The sequence below is a fragment of the Scylla paramamosain genome, chromosome 9 (genome assembly GCF_035594125.1).
Source record: "Scylla paramamosain isolate STU-SP2022 chromosome 9, ASM3559412v1, whole genome shotgun sequence".
NCBI lineage: Eukaryota > Metazoa > Arthropoda > Malacostraca > Decapoda > Portunidae > Scylla > Scylla paramamosain.
In genome coordinates, this window is record NC_087159.1 from 30817501 (window position 1) to 30833034 (window position 15534).

General features: G+C 40.1%; 2 protein-coding genes and 1 long non-coding RNA gene across 3 annotated transcripts in view; 1 reads left to right on the forward strand and 2 right to left on the reverse strand.

Annotated features, from left to right (window-relative positions):
• Positions 1-4246, reverse strand: part of LOC135103880 (uncharacterized) — an 85664-nt gene extending 81418 nt beyond the window's left edge. The window contains exon 1 of the long non-coding RNA XR_010270229.1: positions 2747-4246. This is a non-coding gene — a long non-coding RNA (uncharacterized LOC135103880). The remainder of the gene's footprint in view (positions 1-2746) is intronic.
• Positions 1-4472, forward strand: part of LOC135103879 (ectoine dioxygenase-like) — a 13875-nt gene extending 9403 nt beyond the window's left edge. Inside the window, exon 7 of the mRNA XM_064010806.1 lies at positions 4253-4472. Coding sequence (XP_063866876.1) covers positions 4253-4363 — 111 coding nt within the window. The 3' untranslated portion in view covers positions 4364-4472. The remainder of the gene's footprint in view (positions 1-4252) is intronic.
• A 3134-nt stretch (positions 4473-7606) lies between these two features.
• Positions 7607-15030, reverse strand: LOC135103881 (proteasome assembly chaperone 2-like). The gene is made up of 8 exons (XM_064010807.1): positions 14692-15030; positions 12134-12235; positions 11598-11669; positions 11084-11233; positions 10558-10736; positions 10101-10202; positions 8591-8696; positions 7607-8429 (listed from the first exon to the last, which is right to left on the reverse strand). The coding sequence occupies exons 2-8, from the start codon at positions 12194-12196 to the stop codon at positions 8352-8354; spliced, it is 750 nt and encodes a 249-aa protein (XP_063866877.1). The 5' UTR covers positions 12197-12235; positions 14692-15030; the 3' UTR covers positions 7607-8351.
• Positions 15031-15534: the final 504 nt, after the last annotated feature.

Below are 15534 nucleotides of genomic sequence, written 5' to 3' on the forward strand. Positions count from 1 at the left end.
CAGTGTGTGTGTGTGTGTGTGTGTGTGTGTGTGTGTGTGTGTGTGTGTGTGTGTGTGTGTGTGTGTGTGTTGCGATGCTGTGGTGTGTGATGCGATGTCATGTGTTGCTATGGTTATTATTACGTTGAAAAAAATCATCGCCTACGTATTTCCCCCACTTCTCCTCTCCTCTTATCTACACACGTACACACATTCCTCTCTCTTTGTTCCTTTCCGCCTCTTCATCCTTACACATATCATATTCCCATCTACTTCCGAAACTCTCTCTCTCTCTCTCTCTCTCTCTCTCTCTCTCTCTCTCTCTCTCTCTCTCTCTCTCTCTCTCTCTCTCTCTCTCTCTCTTCTACACCTCCTCCATCACCTTCTCGTCTCCTGTCCTGCATCAGCGCCACCAAATTCAAGGTGAGTGGATGTGTGGCGTCTGATACGAGCAATGTCTTGTTTACTCCTCGCCCTTCACCCTCGGATTATGATTATAGAGCATATAGCATCAAGTGAAGATTTAACAGAGCATGAGTAAAGAGTGTTGATGGAAAGGAGCGGGTAGGGGGAGTAATGGAGGATGTGGGAGGAGTATGGAGTACGTGATATGGTGGTGCTGGTGGTGGTGGTGGTGATTCGCTTTCGTTAGGTAGTGAGACGCTCTGAATCATCAGAGTGGCATTTCAAAAATAGTCCTACTGAGGTAACGATATGTTTACGAATATTGAATATACTCTTTTTATTCTAGGAAGAACGTTAGCTACTCCGCCACATCACACAATTTCTCTTAAATATATCAGTTCTTTCCACTTTTTATTGAAATTCAGGTATAAAGTATGGACTATTTAGCTCATCAAACCATACAGTGCTACGAATGGTTCGGGTTTTAAGATAATAGATTGTCTGGATTTTACATAAATATCACAACATTTGTCAACATAGGATTGCGGCGTTGTCATCTATAGTTAATCACGCAGAGGTTTGCTTTCATCCCTGACGACTAGTTGTAAGCACACCACGTCTCCTCCCACGTAACAAACCGATCAAGGCTGCAGTGATATTTCAAGTTCACCTGATGGAAGCTCATCCTCCAACGAGTTCAGACGGCCAGCAGCAATCTCGCCTTCCGATCCCCCGTCTACGGTGCTCCAACCCGTGACCCTTCGCCCGCTTATCAGAATGTTCCACCCCCCCCCCACTCATCGATCAAATTCCTGCCTTGGGAGACTCCTGCGCATCGCGATTTAGTCTCCACACAATAGAAACGAGCTATGAATCCTACACAGTAATATACAGATTCGGATAGATAACAGTCATTCAGTCAGTTAGTGAGTCACACGTTTTTACCAAAGGACCTTCAGGATATTCACTGTGAAGTTTTCACGGCAAGCCGACACGGAGATACGTCCCTCACCAAACACCCGACACAAGAGCCAGTCCGGCGCAGCACCCTACACACCCAAAACCACACAACCAAAATCATAGGAAGCATCAAGAAACAAGACAGAGGCTCTTGACCCTGCCTTCACTCTGTCATCACCAAGCCTGCCCTCTCGCGTCTCATGACATCACGTCACACAACACACGCACAACCTGTCACGAGGGAGCACCAAGGGACACGAGGCTTTTCATCTCGCCCTCAGTCTATATCACTCTTACATATCATCAAATACAGACCACGTCAAACATTATAAAAGAACTCATTCACAAGATATAATCAAGCAAAGTTTCAATCTGTCCCCTGAAATTAATCCCTTGGTCCTCCCTTGACCTTGGTTGATTGTATTGCAAGTCACCAGCATATCTCAGCAACAGCACCACCGCCACCACCACCAGTAAGGTCGGCGATGCGGTGCGAGGGGTGTCTGCCACACACAGAGTATAAGGCCACAGTGACGAACGAAAGTAGAGGCACACAACAAAAATTTATCTCCTGGTTGGTAACGAGGTAGCTGTCAATCACTCATTGGAAGCGGCACCAGCTGAACTCGGCGTGGGGCAGGATCAGCGCATGCTGGGCCGGGACTCCCAGTGTAGCCAGAATGGGAGAGGTTAGTATTTTCTCCTACTTGCTTCTTGTCCATGTAACACCGAAGTTCCTAATCCAACTTTCATCATGTGTTTGTAGCGATCAAGTCGCGGCATATATTCCAACTATACATGCTCACAAGACACAGACCAATAAGAATTTAGGGAACAGGGACTAGAGAGACTGCGACAGGGCTAACCAAGATAGCTCGAATCTGAAACAGGAAGAGGACACAATCATCATATTTTGGTATTGCTATGAGCAGCTGTATGACTGACTGATGTTGAGATAGCAGGAGTACACATCCCCCCCCCCCTTACAAATACTGCAACATTCTACCAGGAGGAACATGCACGGGACTATTTGGTGGAAGTTGTAGGACACAACACGCTGCAATCGAGTTCTATCCTAAGGTCCGATGGTACAGAGAGCAGGTTGATGTGTTGCTCAGTTCTTTGCTTTTACTACTGTGCCTTGTGCCTAACTCTGACATGTGAACATGATGTGTGTAGAAGAGCCCGCATCGCGAGTCTGGCAGGCCCTCCTGGACCAGCATTCCACACGGGAACCCCGCCTCCTCACTCTCCCTGCCTCACGGCCCTCATTGCCTCTCCCCTGCCCCATCTTTAAGACCTAAGCCGCGGAAAACTTCCACTTACAGTCTGCGCGAAAAGTCAGTTCATGAGCTTGCTTGTCATGGTTATAAATGAATAAACAAATTAAACTAATACTCACCACCCCTCCAATACTTTGTAGTGTTGCCCTGGCGCTTGATGCAGTCCTTTAGCTTCTTGGGGACGGAGTCTACAAGGTTCTGGAGTTCCTGGACTAGAAAAGTAATCCAAATATCCCTAATGGCAGCCTCCAGCTTGGGAAGAGATGACGTGTCTGTTTCAAAGGCGACGTTTTATTAGTGCCCACAAGTTTTCAATGTGGTTCAAGTCAGGAATGTTGCCTAGCCAGTCTTTAAAGTGTTTAATTTCACAGTCCTGCAGCCACTGCACCACTGATTTACTGGTATGGCATGGTGCACCGTCCTGCATGAAAATGTCTGCCTGCGTATCCTCGAACGATTTTGGCAGATGATCGCAGAAAATTTCCAAATAATTATTTATTTATTTTATTTATTTATTTTTTTCCGGTAAAACAACAAGTTCACCAACACCGTAATAGATGAAATATCTCCACACCATCAGCAATGCAGGGTGCTTCACCGTCTTCTCTGTGTACCGTGCTGCGTGGGTGGTCAGAGTTAGGCTTACGATACACTCTTCTCCAACTGCTTCCTGTGACTGAAAATGTTGCCTCATCAGACCACAGTACTTTCTTCCACGTCTGCAGATCCCATTCTTGATATTTCTTTGCAAAATTCACTTTCTTTGTTTTCTGTGCGGTTATAAGAAGGGAGTTTCTTGCGAGCATGATAACTGCGAAGCTGCAGCCTATCATGAATCTGCAGCCTATCATGAAGCACTGCTGCACGCTCGGACTTTATCCAAGTTGCGTTTTTTTTTTTTTTTTTTTTATTCACGTGGTCAGGAGGAGATTGGCAGATACTTGCCTTCCAGTAAGTTTCTTGGTCCTTGAATTCATTCATCTTAGCCTACCAGACCTGGAACAAAGGGTTTGCATGTCCTTCCCGCCTTCATCAGGAGATAGCTTAACGAGTTTCTCACACACGCGGACACTGGCGCCAGCATGGGCAGAAATATTCTTCACTTACTGGGCAGACTTGTGCAATTATATCACTGCTACTGTATTCTCTCTACTTGTTACTCTTTTAGCCATCAGAAAAAAATACATCAAAGGTCACGAAAACACAAGGAAAAAAATGGCCAGATTAGCGAAGGAAGATGTGCTAACACTTCCACCAACAGAGGAAAGCAGGCGACTAGCTGCGTCTATCTGTGTAGTGTGCGGATAGTGTTGCTAAGTTACCGATCAGAATTTATTGCGCTATTTATTTATTGCGCTAAAAAAATACAAGTATCACAGATCAAAAGGCCACGGAGATGATAAGAAAGATTCTAATGGATTTAGTTTTGTCACTGATGATGCAGGATCCTTGTTAAATTGTCCCCAGTCATGAAATCACTCTTCAAAGCATCATAAACTCCCACTCGAGCTTTTCAAAAGTAGTAGAGATCTACACGGAAGCGTTTGAGAATATAGTCCTCAGTTTAACTTTTGAACAGCAGCACGTTCTTGTTCCTTGCGTGTAACCCTTGCCTTGCCCTGCAGGTTCCTGACTCAGCCCTCATGGCATGCAACGTGAACGAGACTCTGGAGGGAAAGTGGTTCATGCAGATAGGCGAAGACAAATCTGTCATGGACAAAGCCAAGACCCACTGAGAAACCAACCTAAGGAACAAGTCTGCTGTATCTTCCTCGGAGCCACCTAAAGTACTATTCCCTCCGTGTTGTGTACTCAATAAAGAACACGCTAAGCCAATGAAAGCAATATCCTTCTTTCTTTCTATGCCATGAGTTCTCAGTCACTTTGTTCCCTCATTAGGACCATTTTTCAAAGGCCGGAGAAATAATTAGTTGGGCTCTCTCTCTCTCTCTCTCTCTCTCTCTCGCTGATGATGTAAAATCCTTATTAAACTATCATTAGTATATATATATATATATATATATATATATATATATATATATATATATATATATATATATATATATATATATATATATATATATATATATATATATATATATATATATATATATATATATATATATATATATATATATATATATATATATATATATATATATATATATATATATATATATATATATATATATATATATATATATTCTCTCTCTTTCTCATAAGTTTATACAGCGTGTAAACACTTTTTTTTCTTTCAGACACGAGAAAGAAGTCAAACTCACAGTTAAATTTACCTTGTGTAATTCCTTGATCAGTATGTAATTTCTTTCAGCAAGACATGTTCCTCTACCAGGTCTTTCAGACGAGACTTTGTAATGTTAATGCTATGTGTAAACAGCTCGCTTTCTTCAAAGTACTGAGAGGTTTTGTATGTTAATGCGATGCGTAAAAAGTTCATTTTTTTCTTTGTACTACTTCTTCCTTGAAAGGACTTTCTTTATATTATTATTTCGTTGAAAGATTTTTTTTTTTTTTTTCTCTCTCACTGGTCTCGTTAACGAAAGTGTATTTTGGGTTAATAAGAATAAGGGGAGGATGTGAAACACAGAGCTTGTAGAAACTGTTAAATGTGACGCGAAAATACTCACTTTCTACTGCAGTGCTAGCAACTACTACTACCACCACCACCACCGCCACTACTACTACTACTACTACGTTTAAAGTTTTCTTTTCCTCTTTCCTAGCGCTGTTAATGAAGGCATGCTAGTATTCTGCATTGATAAGCACAAAAACTGGATAGTCTCTGATAAAAATATTTATTTTTGATGAATTTATTTACTTTTTATTATTTAATTACCTTTTATTTTTTTTTCTCTCTCTCTCTCTCTAGCGTTAGGCGAGCTGGGATGCTCGTTTCCAGGCGGTTTATTTTTATAGGAGTATATTGTGCGTTTGTCTACAAAGTGACATAGGCGTAGAAATTCCTGTACAGTGCTCAGTCGTGCGTCTTATCAATGAAAATATGTATATAGTAAACCTAGGAGTATATACAGTTAGGAACTATGGGAATGGATCTGCGTTTGGCTGCTCTCTCTCTCTCTCTCTCTCTCTCTCTCTCTCTCTCTCTCTCTCTCTCTCTCTCTCTCTCTCTCTCTCTCTCTCTCTGGGTATGAATGAGGATGCTGCACGCTGGAAAGAAAAAGAGAGAAGGGATGCAAAGTTAAGAAGGAAAGATGGGCAGGAGGAGAAGGAAGCAGAGAGAAATGGATTGAGAGAGTAAGGATGAGGAGGAAAGGTAGTAACAGTAACTAATGGAAGGCAACTAGTATACGTAAAGAATAAGAAAATGATGATCATCATTATGAATTATCATTATAATATAATATAAGTTGCTTATAGATTTTTTTTTAAATATGACAAAATTTATCAAGTTTGAAGTTCTATAAGCAATTTGTAATGTGTTCACTATGATTAATCATTTTTTTCTTATTCTTGTTTCACATTTCTTTGTATTGTTATTGATGTTATTAGTAGAATATGTGGGGTCCTACTCTGAAATTCCATCACCTCATCTCAACAATTTTTCAGTCTTAAGTGGTTAACCACTTCACTCTGGATGCTTTAAAATACTGCAATTTGTTTTTAAGAGTAATGAAATGCGTGATTTTGGAAATTGTATATCATCATACACACACACACACACACACACACACACACTTGAGAACTCAACTCAATGTGGCCTATCAAAAGATTTAGAATACCATGAATAATACCAGGAATAAGAGGAGAAAGAGGAGGATTAAGGAGTGGCTAGAGTTGTTGATGCAGGAATACACTTTAATTACTGGTCCAAACAGCTATGGAAAAGTTTCACCAGTCAAGTAGTAATATTGTACCAGTTTCCTATGTAAACTGAAACCTCTCTCTCTCTCTCTCTCTCTCTCTCTCTCTCTCTCTCTCTCTCTCTCTCTCTCTCTCTCGAAACTACTGGATTATAGTATCACCACTGTGTTTTCTAGCAAAACATGGATCGTATTTCATACTTTCCAAACCCTACTAGACGTTCACTTCTGATTCCCTTCAACAATGACATCATATATCTACACAACAGGCTGAGAACTGGTGAGTAAATACATAAATAAATGCAGAAACATATGAATACTCTACATAGCATCCACATCCTGCTGTGCCTCAGTATTTCACTTCTTTACACAGTGGTATTGCCCTTTTCTGTAACTTTGTAAAACTTAATAAATATAGGTAAGTAAATCCATAGATTTTGCATACGAGGCATTTGGTGTAAGACAGGTGAATCTACATCTTTAGTGGTTCTGAGCTGGACCTCCCAGAGTATTCTACTGGCCATTATCTTCATGTCACCACATGTTTCAAAACCATTTTCATCTTTACATAATGGTCAAAAATCCCTCTGAACATTAGGGTGCACCTAACTTAGCACTCAGAACTTTGTCATGTGTGGAACGCACCAAGAGAAAGTATATTGTAGAAGTGAACCTGATATGCCTGGTTGCCAATCAGTGGTGGGCTGCACTCTGATGTCATGCCACACCTTCCACACTGCCAATCAGATGAAAGCACATCCTGCTAGTCTACCGGGCAGTGCCTTTATATTTGCACATAGATCATTAAATCTATGGAAAATTACTTGTAAATACTACCTGAATCAAAAACAGAAGCAGTGATAGTGACCATGAATCATGTGGACATTCCAAGAAGAGGAAGTGTGATCCTCAGACCTGGGAGAGAGGGGAAAAAAAAAAAAAAAACAATCTTGGCCAGGGCTACACAAGCTACTAGACCAAGAAAAATGTTCCTGAGCATGAAACTGGTGAGCCATGCAAGTCTGGCTGTTTTAACAAACTAGTCTAAAAAAAATAAATTTGAATCCTACATTTTAGTATAGTTATATAACACTGAAAGTGACAACTTTTTTTCTTATTTAGACATTAAACACATGAAAAAAGTAACAATTTATTTGTAATACATGCTTCCATAGTGGAAAAAAAAAAAAAAATCAATTGCATGTATTGCTTAGAAAAACAATTATGTTCATGAAATTAGTTACCAAGATATTAAAAGTAAATAAACATAGAAACTAAAATATCTGAAAACAGATTGTTTTGGATTCGCTCTCACAACAATAAAGAAATTCAAGCTGAGGTAATGTTTCAAATGCCAAATAACTCAAAACCCCACTTTGTTGGATTTGACTTTCCCAGAGAGAGAGAGAGACAGAGAGAGACAGAGAGAGAGAGAGAGAGAGAGAGAGAGAGAGAGAGAGAGAGAGAGAGAGAGAGAGAGAGAGAGAGAGAGAAACACAGCCTCCATGACCACCAGGGTGTGGTGTACCCAAAAGCAGAGTAATAATCAGCCCCACAATTTATCTGTACTATTTAGTACTTATAAAGCTACCATACCTTGATGTAACATTATTTCTGTAATCAACTGTTATCCCCATGGATTACAAGATGGTAGAGAACGGTATCTCTCTCTCTCTCTCTCTCTCTCTCTCTCTCTCTCTCTCTCTCTCTCTCTCTGTACCACTAATGCAACAGAGGCTGTCCACAAACAAATGATCATACAGTTCCTGGCCACAATGCCTGTTGCCATAACACAAGCTTTAAGACATATTTTGCTGGAAAAGTAATTAACAAATCCCAGCATCACTTACAAAGACAAACCATGGTCTTCCAAGTGAGTAAATCAATAGATTTCCCTTGGTGTTGGTCTGCCATACATGTTTTTCCAGGAGAAAGGCATCTTCCATGCTGTGTTTTTTCCCTGAAACACAATAAAATGAAAGAATGATACTACTTATTGGGAAAGGCAAGTAAGAGAAACTTTGTGAAGTAAAAACAGTATGTCTCAAGTTTCCTTCATTCCTATAATTCAATCATTAGTTAGCTTTCCTTGCTACAATGTCAACAGGAATGACAACCCACCTTAACCAGCTTCTTCCAGGAGCTAAGAAAACTGAGAAGCATCACAGCATCCATTGTGTTGTCTCCCTCCTCCACAAACTTGATGAGCACAGTGGTGGGTAGGTCACTGCAACACACAAAATCAGTGTTAAGAAAATCTGTTCCATAAAGTCTTCATATCTACTCCACCACCAAGATTGTTAGTCACTGCCAAACCTCTTTCACTAGTAATGTCTGTAGCAGAAACCTTCCATTTCCTTTTCTTATTACTTAAGTCATGCTTGTAAGAAACAGAAAAAACACAGACAGCCTACCATTCATGTGATTTACTTAGGATAGATAAACTGAATAAAAGAAAGTGGCATAATTAGTGTCATAATATAGTGTGAAAGACCTTGAGCTTAAATCCCTATTGGGTTGTTTTCACACTGTGACCATAGCTAGCCACAGCACTTGAGTGATCATGTCTGCCTACAACAGAAAATGTCTATCTATCTATATGGCAGACCAGCAATCCCACATTGGATGGCCTAGACAAGGCACCACTTATTCACACATACATGTCATTCACACTCTTAGCCCCGTCGGCCATTAGTAGAAAGGGAAAGTCTTGTGGGTGTCAGACACCGAAAATTCTAATTGATCAACAGAGTGCTTCTCACAGTAGACAGATAATAGTTAAATGCTGAATCTTGTAGTCATCAAAACTCTTGTCCTACAAGAGTAGGGCAGCTTTATGCATGTGCCAACAAGCATATGTACATACAAAATTGAGAAACAGAGGTATGGCACAATGCTGTGGTGTGCAGATGGCTATATGAAGACCAGCTAGTTAGCACTATGACCCAGCAGGTAACATGTTGCAAAACACATAAATTCTGACATAGGTTTCATCCCAGGCAAGGGAACTTCTCATTTCAGTGTTTACATAATACTCCAATGCCAAGTTATCACATCTGCATTTCATGATAACATGTCATGAACAGCCACAGCAAGAAACTGAGCAGTATGAAGGTGACCTTATGACTACTGAAAGCTGTACTACCACTCAGCTCAGTCATACACATTCAATGATCACCATTATGCACATTAAATACTAAAAGCACAGGAACAATAAGTACAGTGAAAATCAAACTTGGAGAAGGAGGCTCTTCAAAGCTAATAAGTTACATGTAACTATCCAGTGGAGAATGTTACTAAGCTTCAAGGCCTTCAAACTCGTTCTTTCCTTCCCAGGCGAGTCCAATGAAAGATTTGAATGTTGTTTGCTTGTGTGATATTCATGTCAGGATCCCATGACCACTAAATTACAAAACAGGCCTTCTAATGTTCAACATACTCAATGTGACAACATAAACAGCAAACATTTTATAGACACTGAATGGGAAAACCTTGGTGCTACTTCATATACAAATGGTCTTTCTCTACAGCATTCAGGTATGCACCTCAGTGAAAAGCATCCACAGCATCCAACCATGCATCCATGCATCTCACTGAAAAGTAGATCCAGTGTATCAAACACTAACCTTACCAGATTTCCATAAAGTGTTTCACAAATCCAGCTCCTGACAAGAAAGGCTGCTGAATTCCATGTTCATCTGTGCGTTTCTCGAGTTCCAAAGCCCCAGCAGACCTGGTGGTGAAGAGGACAAGAGGTAAGGGATGCTATCACCACTGCCACCATTATCATCACAAGTAGTGTGTGGAAAGGGCAAGAGATGAGGGATGCTATCACCACTACCACCATTATCATCACAAGTAACATAATGACATTTTCTGTGCAACACTCAAGAAAAGGAGGCCAAATCATAAGAAAATCAGTATCTTAAATAAAAAGTCTCCTATGACAGGCTATCAAGCCATTTACACACATTTGAGGGAGATGAACTAATTTTTTTTTCTTACTGTGGTGCAGTAAACATGGCCAGTTTTATCCCAGTTTATCTTACCTATCGATCGCAAAGATATATGAAACTTTTCACACTCACGTAAGATCCTTAATGTTCTGCTGTGGTGTTCCAGAAGTGAGGTAACGCAGCTGTGGGCCAGTCATCTGGCTGTTGTCCCAGCGCTCATAAGCATTGCAGGATGCCAACATCACTATCTCCCGGATCCCAGCAGCCTTGCTCCAGTCTGTCAGCTCTGTCAGGAATGCATGCCGTTCTGTCTGTGGATTGTGTCAACAATACATTAAGATGTTGTCACACCAGCATGTAAGAGCATTCTTAACATTGCAATCACCAACAATATATAATAAAAGAAAGGCATGCAAGTCTCCTTTCACTGCAAAGTTGTTGAATGATGCATTGGTGGTTCACTAAGGACAACAGTAATCACAAACTGCTGAAAGACACAATAACTCACTGTAAAATCATAAAGGGTACAGAATGATAAAGTGTGTATTGAAAGAAAAAAAAAATGGTATGACCATTTTTTCCTTCTGTAACAAGACAATCAACACATTCAAACTCAACTTCCCTACATCAAAGCAAGATCCACTTGCGAACCCAGTACCCTGATTAGTGGTGCCCGGATCTGAAGCACAGCCAAGGATTGAGAAGCCATGAGGTACAAGTCAGCACTGGTAGTGATCTCCTGGCTGTTGGGGTCATATGGGTTGCCTCCCACCAATGGGTACAGTGCTGCATGGTGCACGACTGCCACCTATAATGAAGTAAGAAGTTACTGCATTAACACCACAATTATAACAAAGTACTGAATTATACATCTCTACTCAATTCTTATTTACATGTAAATGCTTTACCATACAGCTGTCTGTCCTTAAACTCTAAATTATATTGGTGTAGACTATCCAAACCTACATATTTTAATTAGTAGTGACAGTGATCATCATTTGATTTCATGCTATCTATAAGGCTGAAGACTATTACCTAATCATTCTAACAGTAAAGAAGAGACACATGTTAGCAAGGCAAGTACATAATATTTAGTACATCAGTATTATTCAATAACACCACAATCAATGCAGTAAAGCAAAGTGCCCACCAACTTGACACAGAAGACGCACCTTCTCACATGGCAGGTTGGTGATGAGCAGGTCCACTGCCAGCTGTCCAGCGTTGCCAACACTCACTGACGGCTGCAAAGAATAGTAGCAGCTGTTCATTTTTCCATCACTGACTTTTATCTACAAACAATAAACACAGGTAAATGCAAATGGACCATTTACATCAGGATAAGGAATGCCCCATACCTGTATGTGCTAGTCAGGAGAATGTACGAGACAGGAGGTTGTAGGCTATAAGGGTCAACAGTATCAGTCTTAAATTTCTTGTCAATTAGATGTGGCCCTTCAAAGTGAGAACACTACAACAGGCAAGGTTCAGTTTTGCAGGTCCACTACTGATTTACATGTACTATTGTCCACTTTCATTTCTGTCTGTTGTGTGTGGAACTCCTATCTTTCTTTTAAATGTGTTTAATGAGACAGCACTCACAGCTTGTTCTAGCAATTTATTCCAACAGTTTACCACCTGATGTATACAGTACACATGTTTTTTGATGGAATACATATTTTCTTCAGTCTTTATCAAGCAGACTCACCAAAATCAAGGTAAAATCCCTGAGGCTGGGCAGTGAGTCCTTGGTGCAGGTATGAACCAACATTGTGATGATCTTGACACTGCACTGCACTCTTATTTATTCCTGTAAGACAATTAAAATCATATACATCAGTGAAAATCATGAAATGTATGGGAAATATTTCTGAAGCACTTTAATTATTGTATTGTTATTGTCTCCGTCTCCTATCAGTCCCAATATTGTTTTAGTTCCTCTTCCCTTATTTTCTACTTTCTATTTCTCTCTCCCAATGATTCCTGCTACTTTTCTATGCAATTCAGTTCTTTGTGTTCTATAATGGTCACATTATATTATGAATTATTTTATTTATTCATTTTTTCACCAGATAATTTAGTGTTCCCTTATGAGTCTGTCCTTTCTGATCTACATAAACTATGTTATTTACTGGTGATCTCTGAAGCAAATCCATTTTATTTGCTGATGATCTCAAACTGTACCTTGCACTTTTGTCCATGAAATTTGATGCTTTTGGTGCACTTTTACCTATACAAAATGATATTTCAGTATTGTACCATACCTTCTTTTTCCATCAACAAACGTCCTTGCATACATTTCTCCAGACATAATACTGTTCTTGCTCATGATTACTTTCTAGGAAATCACCCCTTCCAAAATAAAGAATACATTCAGAATCTTGGCATACTAGTTGATTCTTCAATGAAAATTTCACCTACATATTCAAGAAGTATGATGTAAAGCTGTGTTGCTAACAGTATTTTCAAAGGGACCTTATGTTGAGCACCTGACTTCATGTATCAGATTTTCGTTACACATGTCTAGCCAACTATCAATTTTGGAAGTGAGGTGTGAAATACTGGCTATTTGGGGGATCTGCACATGTTGGATTCCATTCAGAGGAAGTGGACTAAGAAAGTAGATGCATCTGCTGCCCCGTCATACCCAGAAAGACTGTCAGGATTGAAATTAATCTCTATTATGGATAGATTATTACAAGCTGATTTGATTCAGGTCTGGAAGATTATGAGTAGGTTGAGCTCTCATTTAAGCAATTTGTTTCTGAGAGGTAATCTGGGTAGAACAAGGGGTCTTGACCTGAAGATCTTTGTGCCTCGTCACTCCACTGATGTCAGAGATCGCTTCTTCTCACTACACGTCATCACCACTTAACTCTCTCCCAGAAACAGCTGTGTCACCCCAATCTATCCAATCTTTTAAACATTTACTTGAACATTTCCTTGGTCATTGTCTTTATGAGTTTTGTTAGTCGTTCTGTTGTGTGCTACATCTGTAATTAGCCAACCACCCTGAAATACTCATGCTGTGCTCTCGAAGTATTGGTTGGAAGATACAGCAGTGATTGATGAAGGACCAAGACCATCATTATGGTAAGAAATCACCAGTGTCCCACTTCTAGTCTTGGATAGCAACTTGTCTCTTCAATCCTTCGGATTCCATCCCTCTTTCCTTATCCTTTTTATTTATTTATTTATTTTATTTTTTTGTCTCTACACCATTCCATATAGCTTCTCAATTCCTGATAACAATACTCTTCAATCTTATTTTTAATCTCTTTAAACTCCAATACTTGCCATTCTGCTTCTTCTCTGATTTTCCCACTTACTTTTCCTCCATCGCTGGGATACATCTACAGTTTTGTACATCTGCGTAACTCACCTGTCTCAACTCATTACCTATGTCTCCTTCATGAAATATTTTTCTTCATTTCTTCTTCAAATGAACTCCAACCCATCTCTTCTCGGTATAATTGCAGTTTCCCCCAATAAACTGCACATAAGTATGAAGTGTCTCACAGTCTAGATCACACTGCTAGGAGCATTTCTAACCCCATATTAACTTGCCACAAACGAATAATAAGGTCGGGATGGAATTTCAAAGATCTACCTCAGTTTTTAGCTGGGATTCTGTTTCCAGTCATTGAAAGGTTAGTGAGTGTGTGTGTTTCTTTCACTTGTAGGGAAATATCCCTAGATTTTTAATACTTTTTGGGGAGTTACATAACGTTTGAATAGGTTAGGTTAGGTTAAGTAAGGTTAGGATAGGTTAGGTTAGGATAGGTTAGGTTAGGATAGGTAAGGTTAGGAAAGGTTAGGTTACCTTAGCTTTTAGGTTGTGTTCGAATATACTAATGGTGGGAGTTCAAGGGGGGGCACAGCCCCCTGGTTATAATAGATTTTTGGTTTGCTACATTTTGGAAATTTCCCTACATTTTCAAAGTCTATATATCACTCGTATGTGCCCCCCTCCCCCACAAAACCCCCGGTTCCCCACAGGGCCCCCAAGCTTGCTGGAGGGGTTGGGGGTATGGGTAGAGATTGGGGATATTGGGTGAAACTGCAAATTTACCCTCTTCTCTTCCACTGACTCCTACTACTATTGAGACCCAATTTTTCTATCGGTGTTCTGTAACGGTCATATTTCTCCAGGCAGTATCACAATGAATCGCCGAAAATAACATTCCCACTCATTTCTTTATTGAGAACCGAGAGATTCTGATCTATGAGCCCTTGTGATCTCCTATGGGGTGATGACGGGCGTACCTGATGCAAACTGTTGTGAGGGGTGGACGCTGCCCCCGCCAGCAGGGAAAGCAAGTCAAAGGTCGTGGTGCCCAGTATATGAGTTGGTAGAGTTGTAGGGCACTGCGTAACTGGAAGCGTGGACACTACAGCAATAAGTGTTCTACGGTCTCCTGTATGTTGCTGCAGCAGAGGCAGAGAGGATAAGGAGATACAGACTCAGGCGATGTAATGCAACATCAATGAAACCTCAAGTCACGCTGGCCGCCGCTCCTCAGTGTTGACGTCGCTTACCTCGCCAAACTCCGGGTACCGGTATTTAGTATGCGCACCACTCCACAACAACGCGGACTTTCACACGTAAATTTATTTGAAATTCCCCAGATGAGTTCCAACAATTATGACATTTCGCGCCAAATTCTTGATTTAAATTGATCTTCAAGAAAAGAAAATGTCTATGTAGCATCTTCATACCTTTCTCGAATCTTAGATGTGCTGTGTTGCTTTTTTTTTTTTTTCTTTCTTTCTTTCTTTTATCATGCCTTTCCATCAAGTCCTCTTTGTGTGTGGTAAGGATGCAGGTATATATCTTATGGCAAATATGGATGCTGATGCATGGCAAATATGGATATGGGTATTCAAAACTTATTTTTTTCTTTTTTTTCTTTTCCTCCAACTCCGCCCTCCACTAGACACAAGTTATGAAAAACTGAATCTAAATAATTTAAGTGTAACTATACCTAAATGATAATATGTGTGGGGCTGTGCAGTAATGCTGTAAACACACACACACACACACACACACACACACACTATGGAAAAAAAAAATTATATATATATATATATATATATATATATATATAT